Source organism: Symphalangus syndactylus, chromosome 23 (genome assembly GCF_028878055.3).
Source record: "Symphalangus syndactylus isolate Jambi chromosome 23, NHGRI_mSymSyn1-v2.1_pri, whole genome shotgun sequence".
Taxonomy (NCBI): domain Eukaryota; kingdom Metazoa; phylum Chordata; class Mammalia; order Primates; family Hylobatidae; genus Symphalangus; species Symphalangus syndactylus.
In genome coordinates, this window is record NC_072445.2 from 68,854,728 (window position 1) to 68,871,745 (window position 17,018).

Below are 17,018 nucleotides of genomic sequence, written 5' to 3' on the forward strand. Positions count from 1 at the left end.
ACTTTTACTTGCATACTCTCTTTCTTAGGTTAATGAGTTAATGTTGAAAGCCAAAATCATTCCAGAAATGTTTATTACTGCTTCCTATGTAGGCCCACATGCCTGGCTGTTTATTTTGATTTTTTCTCAATCTCAGACTTTCAAAATCAGAGAATTAAGAGATGTAGTCATCTATTAATAAAAGAACTAAGAAATCTTAACTTTCCATTGAGACTTAATTTGTAGATACCATTAACATTGTAATGTAATCATTATAATAATGGCTAACAGTTACTGAGTACTTACTGATAACCATAAAACCTAGATTTTCTCCTTTAAACATCAAAGCTTTTAGGTACTATTACTATCCTTATTTTACAAACAAGGACATAGTGATTTTCTTACATTTCTGTAAGAAATGCCATTTAGTCCGCATTAGTGTACCCGGTGATTTGGCAAATATTAATATGCAGGTGGTACACAGAGGAAAGTATGACTTCAGAGTGGTTACATGGTTTGTGTAAGATATCACAGCTGGTTGCTAACAGAGCTGGCTTTCCCTCCATTCACTGAGCTAACTTTTCTTAGTCCTCTTTCTAACTAGAATCTTACAGTTTAAGGCTTTATAAATCAAGTATGTGTTTAGGTTAATTATAGGGGTTCCATTATCCACATGTGCTATAATTCACAAACACTTAGGTCATCTCATCGCGAGAGAGATTCCTCCTGCATTGCACTGTGGCTTAGCAAAACAGCACAAGGCTAGAAAGCCAGTGAGACAGGCCTGGGTCAGGCTCGGCTACTTGTCCTGACTCAGGACAGGTGTGCAGCCTCTGTGCATTTCTTTTTCTTCACCTCTCACTTGGGATAGTCTCAGCCGTTATGTTCTATGCTTTTATATAGTTTTTTCCTTAAAAGAGCATTCTTCTGTAACATGGAGTAAAAATGAGGAGAGCAAATTTAAAAAAAAAACATTTTAAGCCTTTCTTGAGAATTAAGCAGTAAAACATATGGTTACAAAAATGTTTAAAATTAATCCAAAACTTTTTCTTGAAATCAAGAAAACAATTCTAATTATAATAAAATAAAAACGAATAAAGTAGAAACAAATTTAGCAGAAGTGTAAAAATTATTCTCTGAAAACTATTAAACATGGTTGAAAGAAATTTTAAAAGACCAAAATGAAGGAGAAAGACATCCTATATTCATGGATTGGAAGGCACAATCACATTAGCATGGGCGTAGCCCCCATTTTGATCTGCAGATTCAACATGATCCCTTTCAGAATCCCTGTTGGCGTTTTTGCAGAAATCAACAAGCTGATCCTAAAGTTCATATGGAAATTCAAGGGACAGAGGGTAGCTAAAATAACGTTAAAAAAGAACAAAGTTGGAGAACTCATACTTCCTAATTTTTAAACTTGCCACAGAGCTACAGTAACCGGGACTGTGTGGTACCGTCATAAGGATAGACATAGAGTACATCAGTGAAATCGAATTGAAAGTCAGAAATTATCTCCCACATTTTTGATTAATTAATTGATTTTTGAGGAAAGTGCTATTGAATGGGAAAAATAACCTTTCCATCAGATAATACTGGGACAGCTGGATGTCAACATGCAAATGAATGAAGTTAGACCCTTTCATCACACCATCTATAAAAATGTACTAAAAATTGATCAAAAATTCAAATGTAAGAAGAAAAACTAAAACTCATAAAAACGTATAGGAATAAATCTTCATGACCTTGGATTAATGAAGCCTTCTCGAATATGACACCAAAAGCACCTGCCACACAAGCGAATATAGACAAATTGGACTTCATCAAAATTAAAAGATAAAAAAGCTTTTATGCTTCAGAGAGCACAATCAAGAAAGTGAAAAGTCAGCCTACAGAATGAGAGAAAATCTTTGCAAATTATATACCTGATAATGGACTTGGATCCAGAATGTATAAAGAATTCTTACAACTCTATAATAAAAAGATAAGTAATCCGATTTAAAAATGCGCAAAGGATCTGAATAGACATGTCTCCAAAAATGATATACAAGTGGCCAGTAGGCACATGAAAAGGTAGTTGCTTCATATCATTAGTTATCGAAAAGTACACATCGATACCGCTTGGCGCCCACTAGCATGACTACAGTCTAACAGACCATAACAAGTACTGGGAGAATGGGAAGAAATCAGAGCCCTGTTTCCCTGCTGGTGGGAAGGTAAAGTGGTGCAGCCACACTGGAAAAGTCTACAATTCCTCAATTGGTAAAACAGAGTTATCATATGACCCGGTAATTCCACCCCTAGGTATATACCTAAAAGAAATTAAAGCATACGTTCACAAAAAGGCATGAACATTCATGGTAGCATTATTCACAAAAGGCAAAGGATGGAGGCACCACAGATAGTCATCTCATGGACGGTTAAATAAAATTTGGGATATACATATAATAGAATATTATTTGTCCATAAAAAAGGAATGACGTACTGATTCAAGCTACAATATGGATGAACCTTGAAAATGTTATGCTAAGTAAAAGAAACCAGAAACAAAGACCAGACATTAATATAATTCCATTTATATGAAGTGTCCAGAATAGGCAAATCTAGAGATAAAAGGTAGATTATCTATTTGCCAGGGATAGGGTACTAGGAGAAAACTGGTAAGTGACTGGTAAATGCTACAGAGTTTCTTTTTGGGATGATGAAAGTGTTCTAAAATTGATTGTGGTGATGGTTGTGCATTTCTATGAATATAAGAAAAGCCATTGAAGCATATGCTTTAAATTAATGAGTTGTATGCTATGTCAATTATATCTCAAAATAGCTGTTCTAAATAATAGTTAAAATTACATTTTGACCGGGCGTGGTGGCTCATACCTGTAATCCCAGTGCTTTGGGAGGCCGAGGCGGGCGGATCACGAGGTCAGGAGATCAAGACCATCCTGGCTAACACGGTGAAACCCCGTCTCTACTAAAAAATACAAAAAATTAGCTGGGCGTGGTGATGGGCACCTGTAGTCCCAGCTACTCGGGAGGCTGAGGCAGGAGAATGGCGTGAACCCGGGAGGCGGAGCTTGTAGTGAGCTGAGATTGCGCCACTGCACTCCACCCTGGGCAACAGAGTGAGACTCCATCTCAAAAAAAAAAAAAAAAAAAAAAAAAAAAGAATTAGAAATTATAGTTAATTTTGACTAGTTATCCAAGATAACTTTAGGAACCAGATAAGAAAAGATCTACCTTTCTAGCATGACATTAAAGTTCTGGTAATATAAGAACTTGGCAGTCACATAGCTCTTGATTTGAATGCTGTTTTAGAATAGTTAATTTATATAGCTTCCCTGAATCTCAGCTTCTTCATGTACAAAATAGGGGTAATATTAGCACATGGGTTGCTCGGAAAATTAAATGAGTTACCCCATCTAAAGAGCTTAGCACAGTGCTATCAGTGATAGCCCTCATTGGAGGTGCCATAACCATCGTAAGGCTGTGGTAAGAGTTGGAAGAGAAAGGCCCTTCCTCATCTTTGCAAGTGCTGTTCCTCCTGCCTGGAGGACCAGCCTGTCTCACAGCTTGATGAGTCCCTTCATGACCTCACTGGAGGCTCCATTCGAGCTCCATTTCTGGTGGGCATTTCTCACGTGCTGCGCCTGGCGGCCATGCTACAACCCCAAGGCTTTCCCCCCTTGCAGACCTGTCATTTTACTAGGTTCAGCACTGGCTTATTGGCCCACTTGACCCTCTCTGTGATACTTGAGAGCAGGGGCTGCTGCTTCACTCCCAGCCCCAGTGCCTAGCTCAATGCTTAGTGATGGGTAGGTACGTAGTGAACACTGGGTGAAAGAATCAATAAATTGTATGAATAGGGTCAAATGCTTCCATTGGACTCCCAAACATTAATTTACTGGTAAACAGGTTAATCTGAAATGTTTCGTGTTGGAAGCTTCATTTAATAATTTGCCATCATTGGTTTCTTAGTATACTTTGAGAAAATAGTATAGTCCTGACTTTGAAATAACGATAAACATCAAAAAACCTAAATTTAAATTTAATTGTTACAAGTCAATAGAAAAATTTTTAAAATTACTAATTAGCCACTAATTACTTACTGGCTAATAAGTAGTTTTTCATTTCGAAAGGCGCTTTTTGTGAAGGACCTCAATGTGCTATGTAAACCTCTGTGGAAAGTTGAAACTTTGTATTTCTTAACATACCATCTGAATTGACAAGGGGAATTGAAAATTTGGATTTCCACGGTAGTCCCATTGTATTTCTTAATGATCATGGTGTAGGTATAAATGTACATATCAAGTTTGTGGAGTAAGCGAATCTGGGGTATGTTTGAACTTACGCTAAGCCACGTTCTTGCCAAAATTTGGAAAACCTATTTAGAAATGTTCCCCTTATCCTTGTGCTGGTTTTCCAGAAGCCAAACACTTTGATCATAATATTTGCCTCCCTGCTTCATCTGCAAAAGAACATAGTTAAAGTCATTGGTATGTGATAAATTATGATATTCACGTATCTAAACTGTATGAATCCATTATTAACTAGCTAATATGTGTATTATTACCTTGAGAATTTGGTATTAAATGGTGTTTTCTCATAACCTTACCTAGATACAAGGTGAAACTGTCTCAGAAGTACCTTTTAACTTTGTGATCTTTGAAAAGCAGATAGAGTTTTCATTAAACACCAGAGAACATTAAAACGATTTCAGTACTTTCATCCAATCATTTCAAAATATTACACAAAATTTAGGAGCCATTTTTGTAAGTAACACTGAAATGAATTTGGAAAGTGGCATTGCCTTGAGTATAGTAGAGAGAAACTTTTGCCCAGGGGGCATATCATATCATTTGGGTGGCTGTGCAGGTTTCTAAATAAGAGCCATCACCACTTATTTTGTTAAGAGAAAGGCAGCCCAAATAAATTCCTTTCTTGTTTCCTTTAACTAGTTACCCTGTGAACTAAGCTATGTTTCTTTCTCTCCCCATGAGTCCCAAAGTAGCTTTATTAATAGGAATATATGATGTTTGTGTTCTTAAAAAAAATCAGGGTGGTCTTAGATGTCTGTCGTCCATTCTGGCATTTCCCTTTATACAACCCTTTTGAATTTTCTGTTTAAAAACTGGCATTCCAACAGCTTTTCTTTGGCCTAATGCCTGGGTTGCATATTGAAGCAGCAAATTAGGAATGTTAAGATGTCCCCCAAAGGAAAACGTTTGTTCTGAAAGTAGAGCTGATGTGACACATAGAATTAGGACTTCTTAACTTGTCTAAATGACAGTTAATGATCTTTTCTCTTTTTCTTTTCTTTTATTATTTTAACAGGGTGGCTGGGAGTGTAGAATGAAAGAAATGCCCAGAGGCCGAAATCGGGTTTGGTTCACCAAACTGTTAAATGTGTCAAATGCACTTGACTGATACTACATCTTTTGCCTCTTTTTAGGAGCTAATTTCGTTACTCGAAAAATTAGCCGGTCAGTAGCTAAGATTTACCTGGGACAACTGGAATGTTTCAGTTTGGGAAATCTGGATGCCAAACGAGATTGGGGCCATGCCAAGGACTATGTGGAGGTAGGAACTGACACATTCTTGAAAATACCCGTATCCACTGATGTTCTAAATGCCAAGCGTGCAGCGTTGAAGTGTGACCTAGAGGTGGGGGCATACAAACCTTTGCAGATGCAGATATGTTTACACTCATGCCACTTTCAATTCAGGGATCAGTGGCTCAGAAGTACAGGTGGCTTACACCGAATGGTACTTGAATGAGGAAAACTTTCACAAATATTCTTTCAATTATTTGTGCTGGATGTTGGATGGATAGATAGATGGAAAAAGTGTTTGAATGGTGCTCCTCTTTGTTTTGGGGGTATAAAAGTACTAGTTCTCAGATCTTCTAGAAATACTGCCTCATTTCAATGTATATAATCCAAGATTCTCGAACTCACATGATTCTACTAAATTCCACCAAAAGTGATATTCTTATGGAATTCTTTGCTTTCTGCTGCCGAAGAGTCTGGTAATTGCCGAAGAGTCTGGTAATTGCATCACACACATCTCAACGTGTTATATTGCATGTCGTTGAGCTTTCCCTATTAAAGAGACATAGAGAAAGATGTTAATAATAATTCTATTGTAAAATAATGGATATTGTTAAAGGGAAATTCAGATTTTCATTATTGGCATTCCTAGATATGCTGTTTTGGGTTTGCATATATTACATATGCAAGTAGTATGATTTTGCTTTTATAAACAAATGGTTACCTTTTACTTTGCCCTGATCTCCCTGCTTTTAAATATCCATGTTGGTTCTGTGGCCAGACGTGAGCAAGCATGGTGGAGACGTTGTCCTTTCCCTGGAGTTGCCTGTCCTTGTTCAAGTGCTCACAGATTTTCAGTGCTCATGAGCCTATTTCTGTCCTGAATGATCTCTCTCTGGGAAACTGGACCCAACTTTCTTGTTCATTTATGCAATTCAGAAAGAAACTTTAATGCCTACAAAAGAAAGCAAACAGTTTGCTAGTGCAGAGATTAGGTTCACCTGCAATCTTGTTTTTGTTCATAACAATAAAAAATGTGTGTGTGTTTGAATACCTAATACTGATTTCTGTTATGCACAAAATAATTAGCTTTGACTTTAAATTTTGAACAGTGCAACATTTAGATCTTTTATTTGTTTATTTATTTATTTATTTATTTTTGAGACAGAATCTCACTCTGTTGCTCAGGCTAGAGTGCAGTGGCATGATTTCGGCTTACTCCAACCTCTGTCTCCCAGGTTCAAGCGATTCTCCTGCCTCGGCCTCCCGAACAATTGGGATTACAGGCATACGCCACCACACCCAGCTAATTTTTTTTTTTTTTTTTTTTTTTTTTTTTTTTTTTTTTTTTTTTTAGCAGAGATAGGGTTTCACCATTTTGGCCAGGCGGGTCTCAAACTCCTGACCTCAGGTGATCCGCCCGCCTTAGCCTCGCAAAGTGCTCGGATTACAGAGATGAGCCACCGTGCCCAGCCTAGATCTTTTAAATATGTGCTTCTAAGCTATAATTACAAAGAAGCATTTTATGATGTTAATCTTTAGATATATTTTCAGAACATCACATCAAAAAATATATAGGTCCACACTTAGAAATTATGAGAAAGTAGATACTGGCAAGAGAAGCCAAAACTTTCTTTTGTCTAACCTAAATGACCTTACCTACTGAAAAATATGAGGCTTGTTATGTAAAAATACATTATTTTCTCAATATCTATTTATTGTTTAGCCTTCTAGCTATCAGCATCTGCATAGAGCTACACAGTAAGCTATATAGGTATTCTTTTTTCTTTTTTTTTCTTGAGACGGAGTCTCGCTCTGTCACCAGTCTGGAATGCAGTGGCACAATCTCGGCTCACTCACTGCAACCTCTGCCTCCCGGGTTCAAGTGATTCTCCTGCCTCAGACTCATGAGTAGCTGGGACTACAGGCGTGTGCCACCACGCCCAGCAAATTTTTATATTTTTAGTAGAGACGGGGTTTCACCATCTTGACCAGGATGGTTTTGATCTGTTGACCTTATGATCCACCCGCCTTGGCCTCCCAAAGTGCTGGGATTACAGGCTTGAGCCACTGCACCTGGCCCTATATAGGTATTCTTTATCCAAACTCTTCTCCAAGTTCAAGGAACCAAATAGATTAAATTTCATTCAATTTTATTATTTTGCACTTAGGTGAAAAAGGAGTCGGAAATCGAATAGATTTTGATAGTGAGGGAAACAGTGTACCATAATGTTGATAGTGCTTTTTACAGGTTATGTTTATTTTCTTCTTTATACTGTCTTTATTTTCCATATGTTTTAAATGAACATGTGTAAACCTTTGTAACTGGCTGGGGTAGGAGGTGATATTTCAGAAATAGGCCAAAAAGTCCCATGAAAATGAATGAGACTGTTAAGTAAGTAAGGAGGAAGTCTTGTGTAAACGAGTAGATCTGAAGGAAGGACCGTGCTGTCATCTCACTCCCCAGATGCCAAGCTAGCACTGCTGCGAGTGTAGTCCACATCTTGGCACAACAGGCCCACATTTGAATTAGCATAAAATAAAAATATTTTATAAACATTTTGGCTCAAATAGGGGTTGGTGCAAAAAGGTTGTGTTAAATGAAGTCATTTTTATGATTGCTTGACAAGATGGTGTCATTACAGCCTTTCACAAGCCAGCAGATTCACACAACACTCTACTCTTTGAATAAAAATACATAAACACTCAACCCTTTGAATACAAATTTGAAATGGTCGGATTCCATGGAGAGACAGATAGAATGTTAGGTCATTCTCCTTGCCATCCAAGTCTTGATTTGTTCTATAATACAAGTGGGTCTTGTGTGTTAAGGACTCTCCTGGGTTTCTAATCTGTTGATGATGTAGGAAGCATTTTATAGTTCTCATTTATGTGTTCTGAACAAAGTCTAAATTTCTTGGTTTCTGAAAAGGTATGATTATTAAGTAAGAATTTATAGCTTAGTACTCTCCATTTTAAGAAATATTATCATTCCTTGCAATTTTAAATGTATTAACATAAGATTACTCCAGAGATTTATGACTAAAGGTAAATTTGTTGCCAAAATTAAAGTCAGCAATCATAAAAATGATAAAGGAGAGGTATTGTTTGTTTAAAACACACATGCACCCTGACACTGAAATCAACTTTAGAATAAAGAAGTGTTTGCAAACGTAGACCAAACAAGTCATAATGCCATCTCATTTATACACGTTTTAATTATACAGCTGAAATGGGAAGAGTTCCCTTATCCCCCTCGCAGAGTGTGTGATGGGGGTGTGGCTTGCTTCTTCCGTGCCCCACTGCTCAGACCTCTTGGGGAAGCATGCAGATGGGCAGGTTGTGGGGCTCAGCAGTATCTAGGGGTGAATGTTTACAGCTGAAGCCCCAGTGCTCATGTGTTACAGGGTGCTCTTTCAGTTTAGCCGTCCATAGGTGGCTTGTGTTAGCTCAGTTAGACCCCTTTCCTTATCTCCAGGACAGAGGGCTTTCTGTATCCTGAGGTTCTTGCTTCGGTATACTGGAAGAATCAGATCACACGTGGGCTTGGAGAATGAGTGCAAGGTTTTATTAAGTGGAAGTAGCTCTCAGCAGATGGGGGAACCAGAAGGGAGATGGTGTGGGAAGGTGGATGTCCCCTGGAGTCGGGTCTCTCAGTGGCCGGTGCTCTCCTCTCTCAACTTCAGCCAAACTCTGCATAGTTCCGCCGGTCTGTGGCCTGCCGGTGTGCTGGTGCCTGTTGGTATGCTCTCGACATGCTCTCAACATCCAGCTGCTGGTGTGTTCCTCTTGATGTCCAGCCGCTTGTGTCTCGGGGTTTTTATGGGCACAGCATGGGGATGTGGTGGGCCAGGGTGGTCTTGGGAAATGCAACATTTGGGCCTGAAGGCAGGAGTGCCTGTCCTCACCTAGTCCGTGGGCATAGGCCTGGGGGTGGAGCCCTCACCAGGGACCTGCCCTTCTCCTCCCGGCACTTCCCTGCCCCTCTTCTGTATCACAGCCCCTCTCTTTTATATGCCAAAATTTTAGTAAACCTTTAGATGAAGTGACTGACACTTTTTTACTTGTCATTGAATTTCCATAATGAAGAGCAGAGACATTTTCTCCTCGTGTTGTGAGGTGAGTGCTGGTGATCCCTGCTGTGCAAGTAGATTGTTTCTCAGCTTAGACAAGCTGTTTTATCTTGATTTTTCCATCTGTGGAAAGGAGAGAATATAAACCCTGTAAAAAATTAGCATCAGTGTGCTATACATACATATATGAATAGAGTGTACCTCTGACTTGTAAAAATTTTCACAACGATTTATAAAAAGTCCTTACTTGTTGCTGATTCCAATTTATTTTCATCCATCTGTAGTCTTGCTTCTAGATCAAGATGTTTTCAAAGTTATTTAAATAAGTGAGAAGTATTTCAACTTGAAGAAATAATATATACAGCTATATTAAATTGTATTGTACTTCTGAATAAAGTCATAGGCAATTAGATCTTTTCCAGTATTTTATTATAAAACTTTTTAAACATATAGAATAACTGAATAAATTTTACCTCAAACACCTGCATACCAGCCAAATTCTGTAATTAATGTCTACAATTACTGTTGCGTTTTGAACAAAAATTAGTATTTAAGTAATTACTGTAGTGCTAATGGCTTACAGCTACAAATATTCAACTTGCACAAACACAAGCTACTAAAAATTTGCATTTTATGGGGTATAGATAGCAGTTCAAACTTTTAAAATATTTTTATCTTAAGTATTTACCTGACCCCACCACCTGCTTTTATGCCCACCTCCCTCCAGATAGGCTCAAGCAGCTTCACGAGAACACTCTAGTGGCAATGCGTGCCATTTTCAACCAATGTCCAGCAGTCAGGATTATAGCAGTGGTGGCTGAAAACAGCAAGGGAGAGAACCTCTGACTTCTCAGGGTGTCATTGTTCATTCAACATGTATTCTATTGAGTACCTGCCATGGTCACAGTTCTGGTTGCTACAAATGGCAGCGTATGGTCTCAATGAGATCCCACTTTGATAAAAATATGTGAAACACAACCATAGCCAGAACGTATTGACTGATAAGCTAATTGGTAGGAGCTGGGCCAGAGTATCTTCAGGCTTTCACCACCCACAAAAAAAGGCCCCTTGCTCTTGGGAGGCAGGGTTAATCAAGAGACCTAAGTCCAGCCTCTTTCCAGGACTCAGCAAAAGCCATAAAGTGGCAAGAGGTTTTCCTGCTACAGCTAATCCCACAGATGCTCCAGAAGGGTCCTACTGGTAATCCAGAGGACGTGAGGACCGTTAGGGGTGAGCACTGAAATTCATCAGAATTTAACATCATACACCTGCATCCTTTTTTGTGTGGAGGTGGTAGGGGACAGTGAGCACAGACTGAATAATAACAAAACTACTTTTAGAAATAAACAGAATTGCCAAATGTTAAGCACTTATTACATGCCAGAAACTTTTAAGACTTCTTATAGGTTTTAAAGGTAAGAAAGAGTCTGGCTGAGACAGCTGTCAGATCTTGCCGAACCTATGCTATTGACCGTATCAGGTAAAGAAACAAAGGGTGTGTTTGGGGAAAATATGTAGTCAGGTCTCCAGCCCCCTCAATCCCTTGTCCTCTGAATGAATTCACCTTCATTGCAGCTCTCAGTTCTCAGCTAATACAGAGACCTGGGGAAGGTGAGGAGTCTCCGGAAGGGTGCCTAGGTTACAGACAGAGCTGGGAGAACTGCCCACTGCCGCCCAGTCCTTTCTTTCCTCTGTCCATCTTCTACTAGCATTTTGTATCCTATGTTACACAAATCTGGAAGGAGGAGATGTCATTTAAACTTCGAGATCTTATTTAAGGGAAGTTTGCTTGTTGCAATATCACCATTGATGTCGGATTTTTCACGACCCTTTCACTGGGCTTGTGACAGGGTGCTCCGTGTACTTGGCCCACCATGCTCAACCGCTTGCAGGAGGGAGCGCGCGAGTGAGTGAGTGCGGGATCCGCTGGCTGCTGCTCTGTGCGCTGGCACGAGTAAGCTCCATTTACTCAGCCTGCTGCGCTCAACCCCTTGCGGGAGGGAGCACGTGAGAGAGCAAGACCGGCTGCTCTGGTCACCGGCGGGAGCAGTCTTCGTGTGAGTGTTGCTGTGGTACACAGGCGGGGGTGCCTGTGACCCTGAAGCCCCAGAGGGTGTGTTAGAGTGCCCTCTTAGCTCTGCCGTCTGTGGACAGCAGTGTGTTATCAACTCGGTTGGTCCTCTGCCTTGTCACGTGGAGCAGCTGCCCTCCACCAGCGAAGGCAAAGGGCCAGTGTGGCAGCTTTTTTTGGGTACCCGCACTCAGGGGTCCTGAGCTGTTGTCGGGAGTCCAAGAAGAATGAGGTAGTGTGGACACTTGAAGGATGGTGAAGGTGGATGTATTAGTCCGTTCTCATGCTGCTGATAAAGACATACTGGAGACTGGGTATTTATAAAGACAAAGAGGTTTAATGGACTCACAGTTCCACGTGGCTGGGGAGGCCTCACAATCATGGTGGAAGGCGAAAGGCACGTCTTACATGGCAGCAGGGAAGAGAGAGAATGAGAGCCAAGTGAAAGGGGTTCCCCTTTTAAAGCCAACAGCTCTTGTGAGACTTACTCACTACCAGGAGCACAGGATGGGGGAACCAGCCCCATGATTCAGTTATCTCCCACCGGGTCCCTCCTGCAACACGTGGGAATTATGGGAGCTACAGTACAAGATGAGATTTGAAAGGGGATGCAGCCAAACTGTATCAGTGGAGGATTTTATTTAGCGACGGAAGTGGCTCTCAGCAGAGACGGGAGCTAGCTGTAGATGGGACGGGACAAACAGCTAGTCTTCCCCCAACGTCCAGCAGGCTCTTCCCTGAAGTCAAGCTGTCTCTCCTCCAAAGTCCAGCTGCTCTCTGAACTCAAGTCTTCCCTCTCCAGTCAAGCCACTTTTCTCTCTTCTACTGACTGAGTCTGGGGTCTTTATAGGCAGAGGATGGGGTACAGGACAGGCCATCAGTAGTTTTGAAAAAGGCAACATTTAATGGGCAAAAAGGCATTATTCAGAAAGAACCATTCATGAGAGAGTGGGCAAACAGGAGTAGAGGTCGTCACCTTGGGCTGTGAGTTTCAGGCTTTTTGGTTTGAAGGTGGAGCTTCACCAGGGACCTGTCCCTGTCTGCCTCCTGCCTCTGTCACCATCAGTAGACCGTGTTTGTTCATATGCAGGAGGGTAGCATATAGCAGTAGTATCTTTTTGTGTTTCCATTGTCTAAAGTGTTGGTGGTGCCTGAATCCATTTGTTAGTAAGGCCTTACTTAACAGAAAGCAACGGTGAGGTTGTATCTGTCTCATAAAGTGACAGTGGTCCAGAAAAACCAGGCCTCTGCTGAGAGCTCTCTCTATAACAACATCATTCCTGTCTTCGTAGCAGAGGGGAAGGCATTGTGTAACTGTGTGCAGAGGATATTTACCTGGGGAGTTTCCTAGAAAATCTGTTCTATTAGAATCTTTGTCAAGTGACTGTTAGTTAGGTAATAAGGTCAGCAATTGAATTTCTACTCACTGTGGGAGTCTAATTCCATATTATTACTTAGGAGCCTAAGGTGTGCTTTCTTGGAAGGGAAATATGTCAGTGGCCTCCTCACTGAATGTGTTGCAATACTCATCGATTTTTTATTTTGACTTTTTATATTGATTAGTGAGGTATTGCTGTTGTTTTCCATTGTGGGAAAAAATCTTCTAGCCTTCTATGGGGCTATTTAATACACTCTCTTTGAAAAATACGCCAAGAAATACAAATGAAAATAACTAAATAAATAGTCTCTCCTTTATCTGTATTTAGAAGAACGTGGTTTCTGTGTTGTTTCTAACAAACCAAACATTTAAGAAAGGCAATTCAAGGGCCTTGATTAATAAAGAAAAAAGAACAGCTTTATTTATAGGAAAGAAAAGCTTGTAGCAGTTTCCTACATCTTTGAAACATAAAATGTTTAGATTAAGCAAAAAGCCATTTTCCTGATCTGGCTGTGGAAAACTCTGTATAACACATTCAGCTTGTCATTTCTCTTTTTTTCTCTTCTTCCTCCTGTACAGTAAACTTTTCAGTGTATTATTTAAAATAAGACAAATGTAGAAAGTCAGTTGCCTGTTTCATCTGGCTAGGTCTTGCTTGATTGGAATGACATCCCAGGAGCTGCTGTGTCCCCAAATAAGAACCTGCAGAGCCCGTTTTAAATTGTTGTTTAATGAAAGACACCTATATCACCTATATTTCTAGTATGAATTGAGTTTTCATTCACAGATAATTTAGAAACATGAGACTGGATGCATTCTTAGATCACATTTTCAGTTTGATTTAAACCACATAAAATTGAGCATATGTCATTAAATCAGAAAAGCAGTTATTGGCCAGGGTATGTATGGAGAGAGGATGCAAATGCATAGAGAATAAAGTTGCATATCCATATAAAATGGGTTGGGCATAGTGCCTGTGGACGTGGATTATGAGGATTATGAAACTTCATGTAAGTGCTGCTTAAGTTCTAATGGGTAGCAATTAACCACATTAAGATGGAAGCTTGTACTCCACCCTTTAGTCACGCTCATTGACGTGAAGTTCATTATGCCATTGCGGATCATGAAGTGACCCATTGTACTTAAGAAAGTCATGGTGCTAGTCTTGAGAGCAAAACTCCTGGGAAAATAGTGTAAGAAAGTTCTTATACTAAAGAACTGTTCACACTAAGGTTAGCTATTCACTTTTACACTTACCAAGTCCATGAGATTCCTTGAGCTTTCTCAGTCCACCCCAGCCTGGTCTGCCCTTCCTCTTTCCCTACCTGCTCCCCAGCTGTCTCTTCTTTCACTAATGTCTCCCACTTTTTGTGACTTCTGTGAAAGTCTGGAAAATCTGAAAATATGAATTAAACTGACTGTTTAATTTTAATAACAAGACTGTCCACGGGAGATAGATGTAAATATCTCTCATAAGATGTGACATCATCTAAATTTAGTGATGATTTTGCTTATACAAGGTATGTATCTTCAATATTCAGTGCTTCATATTTACACTCATGAACTCTGGAGAGGGCAAAATGTATTTGCAATCAAGGCAGTCCTGTGCACACATACCATAAGTTAATCACTCTATCTTTCTTGCTCTGTCGCTTTCCTATACACACACAAGCTAAAAGTCAAATCTCTGTTTTTAAATGCATGCTGAAATACCGTTTGGCTTTATCCTACTTATTAGCACCTTTATCGCAGGAAATAATTTACTAAAATTACATGTTTTGTCTTTGCAGAGCTCTGGTGGAGAAGCCTGGGGGCTCTCTGCTCTGTCCCTTTTTGGGCCACCTGAATGCCCAAGCCCAAGCTCCAGGTTCCCAGGCTCATCCTCAGGGGACCCTCTAATACAAGCATGTTAATCTTGCCTTTGTATCCAAAGACACAAAACAAAACCTTTTTTAAGTTGAATGTTCCCGAAAGCAAAGAAACACATTTTATTTTCAGCCCCGTTCACTTCATGCTAGAAAACATCTCTTCTGCTTATTCTCTGGGAAGGAATTATAGCAGTAATGCCACAAAGATTCTCCTTATCCTTTTTCTCAGGTAAAGAAGAAAGTTTGATCCTCTCTGTGAGTGTTGGGTCATTTGTATCTGTTATTTCAGTTTTCTACCTGTCGATTTCAATAAAGCTGGGATAATTGATGGCTTTGTAGTGCTGATTCGATCCTGAAATCCCTGTGACTCTGATTGTCTGATGGCCCAGGGCATCAACGGTAAGACCAGGCAACATGGAATGGATACTGTAGGAAATGGGCCAGATCTCATGTAAGAATAAGATGTTTAACACTGACTTGCTGAAGAAATAAGTTTGATATAGGCTGGGGACTTTGTTCCATGTGCTCCTACTCTATGCCTTACTGAAGGTGAAGAATATTCAAAAGCCATTGTTCTCTTGGGATGAAATGTCCAGAGGATTTTTGACTTGTTAGAGTTGCTTCAGAAACTATGCTACCTATGCCCCAAACAGATGAATTTCAGATATAGTTAAGTGAATATCTCCTTTTCCTTTTAGAAGAGAAAAACAATTGGACTTCTACTAGGGCCAGTTAGTTACAGGTACAGTTTACAGAAGCCGAATTATGTAAAGGCAAAGTTGAGAAATCCTTGGAGAAATTGTCTTTACATTGTTGGCCTAAGCCTCGTGGAAATTATTAGTAGAGTTCTTGAAGAAAGGCATGAAATTACTCCATAGGATAGCTTCCCTAACTGCCTCTCAGAGTTATGTGAAATATTTGAGATCACTTTTACCATTTTTTCTCGTAGAGAGAATGGTTGGGCTCTCGCTATAGAGAGAAAAGTGAGGGAGACCTCTGAGGAGCAGTCAGGACTTTGTTAGCTGTTTCATGTCGGTCTCTCTTGGGGAAGCTCCTTGAAGGCAGGACCTGGATCCTATCCCTCTTTATCTTTAATCATCCCTCCTAGCATGCCTGGCACATAACAGATGCCCAGTAAATACCTGAATTGGATCTCCCTGCCCATCATTTCTTTATAAAATTATAAAAATGAAATCTGTGTATATATGAAATGTGTTCCATTTCTTTTACTATTAAAAGATGCTTTCTTTAGCTAGCACAAGACATTGCCCCCAGAATAGGATCTATTATTAGACTTTATTCCTAGCTTTATTTTTACTTTTGATTTACTTATTTATTTTGAGGTAGGTCTCACTCTGTCACCCAGGCTGGAGTGCAGTGGCATGATTTTGGTTCACTGCAGCCTCGATCTCCCAGGCTCAAGTGATCCTCCCACCTCAGCCTCCTGAATAGCTGGGACTACAGGCATGTACCACCATGCCCGGCTGAATTTTTTTTTCTTTTTAGTAGAGATGAGGCCTCCCTATGTTGCCCAGGCTGGTCTTGAACTCCTGAGCTCAAATGATCTATCCACCTCGGCCCCCCAAAGGGCTGGATTATAGGCATGAGCCACCATGCCCGGCCTTATTCTTATTTTTAAAGGAAGAATATCTAAGCAGATAGAAAAATGGAAAAGCAGAAGGATAAACTGGCCCTGTTTTACAAAATAATATTTAAAAATCACTAATATAGTGATTAGCTTATAAGACCAAGTACCCATGGGAGTAGTTGATGATATCGACATCAGCTCATTCAGAAACCTTTTTGTGTGATCATCACTCTATTTCCTCTCAGTTTTCAAGGATCTCATTTGTTACAGGATTCTTCTAGAGAGCCAGAGTTCCAAGGAAGGCTCTATTATTATGGAAAGCCTTCACACTCTCCCATCCCTTCCCTTCTCCCCTCTCTATCCTCCCTCTCAGTCTGTACCCATCACCAACACATGCAAATTAGAAGCAAGTCATGTTGTAATAATAGGACTTTATTTTTAAATACATATAGAATTTAAAGATTCTTATGTAGTTATTTGACAGTGGCTCTGGGAATATCTGTGCAAACAGTGCA

At 39.9% G+C, this 17,018-nt stretch overlaps 1 protein-coding gene across 3 annotated transcripts in view; it reads left to right on the forward strand.

Annotated features, from left to right (window-relative positions):
* The window catches only part of GMDS (GDP-mannose 4,6-dehydratase), a 629,847-nt gene that overhangs the window by 318,612 nt on the left and 294,217 nt on the right, over positions 1-17,018 (forward strand). For all 3 annotated transcript variants that reach the window (XM_055263596.2, XM_055263598.2, XM_055263597.2), the window contains exon 7: positions 5,429-5,556. In XM_055263596.2, the coding sequence (XP_055119571.1) occupies positions 5,429-5,556 (128 nt within the window). The remainder of the gene's footprint in view (positions 1-5,428; positions 5,557-17,018) is intronic.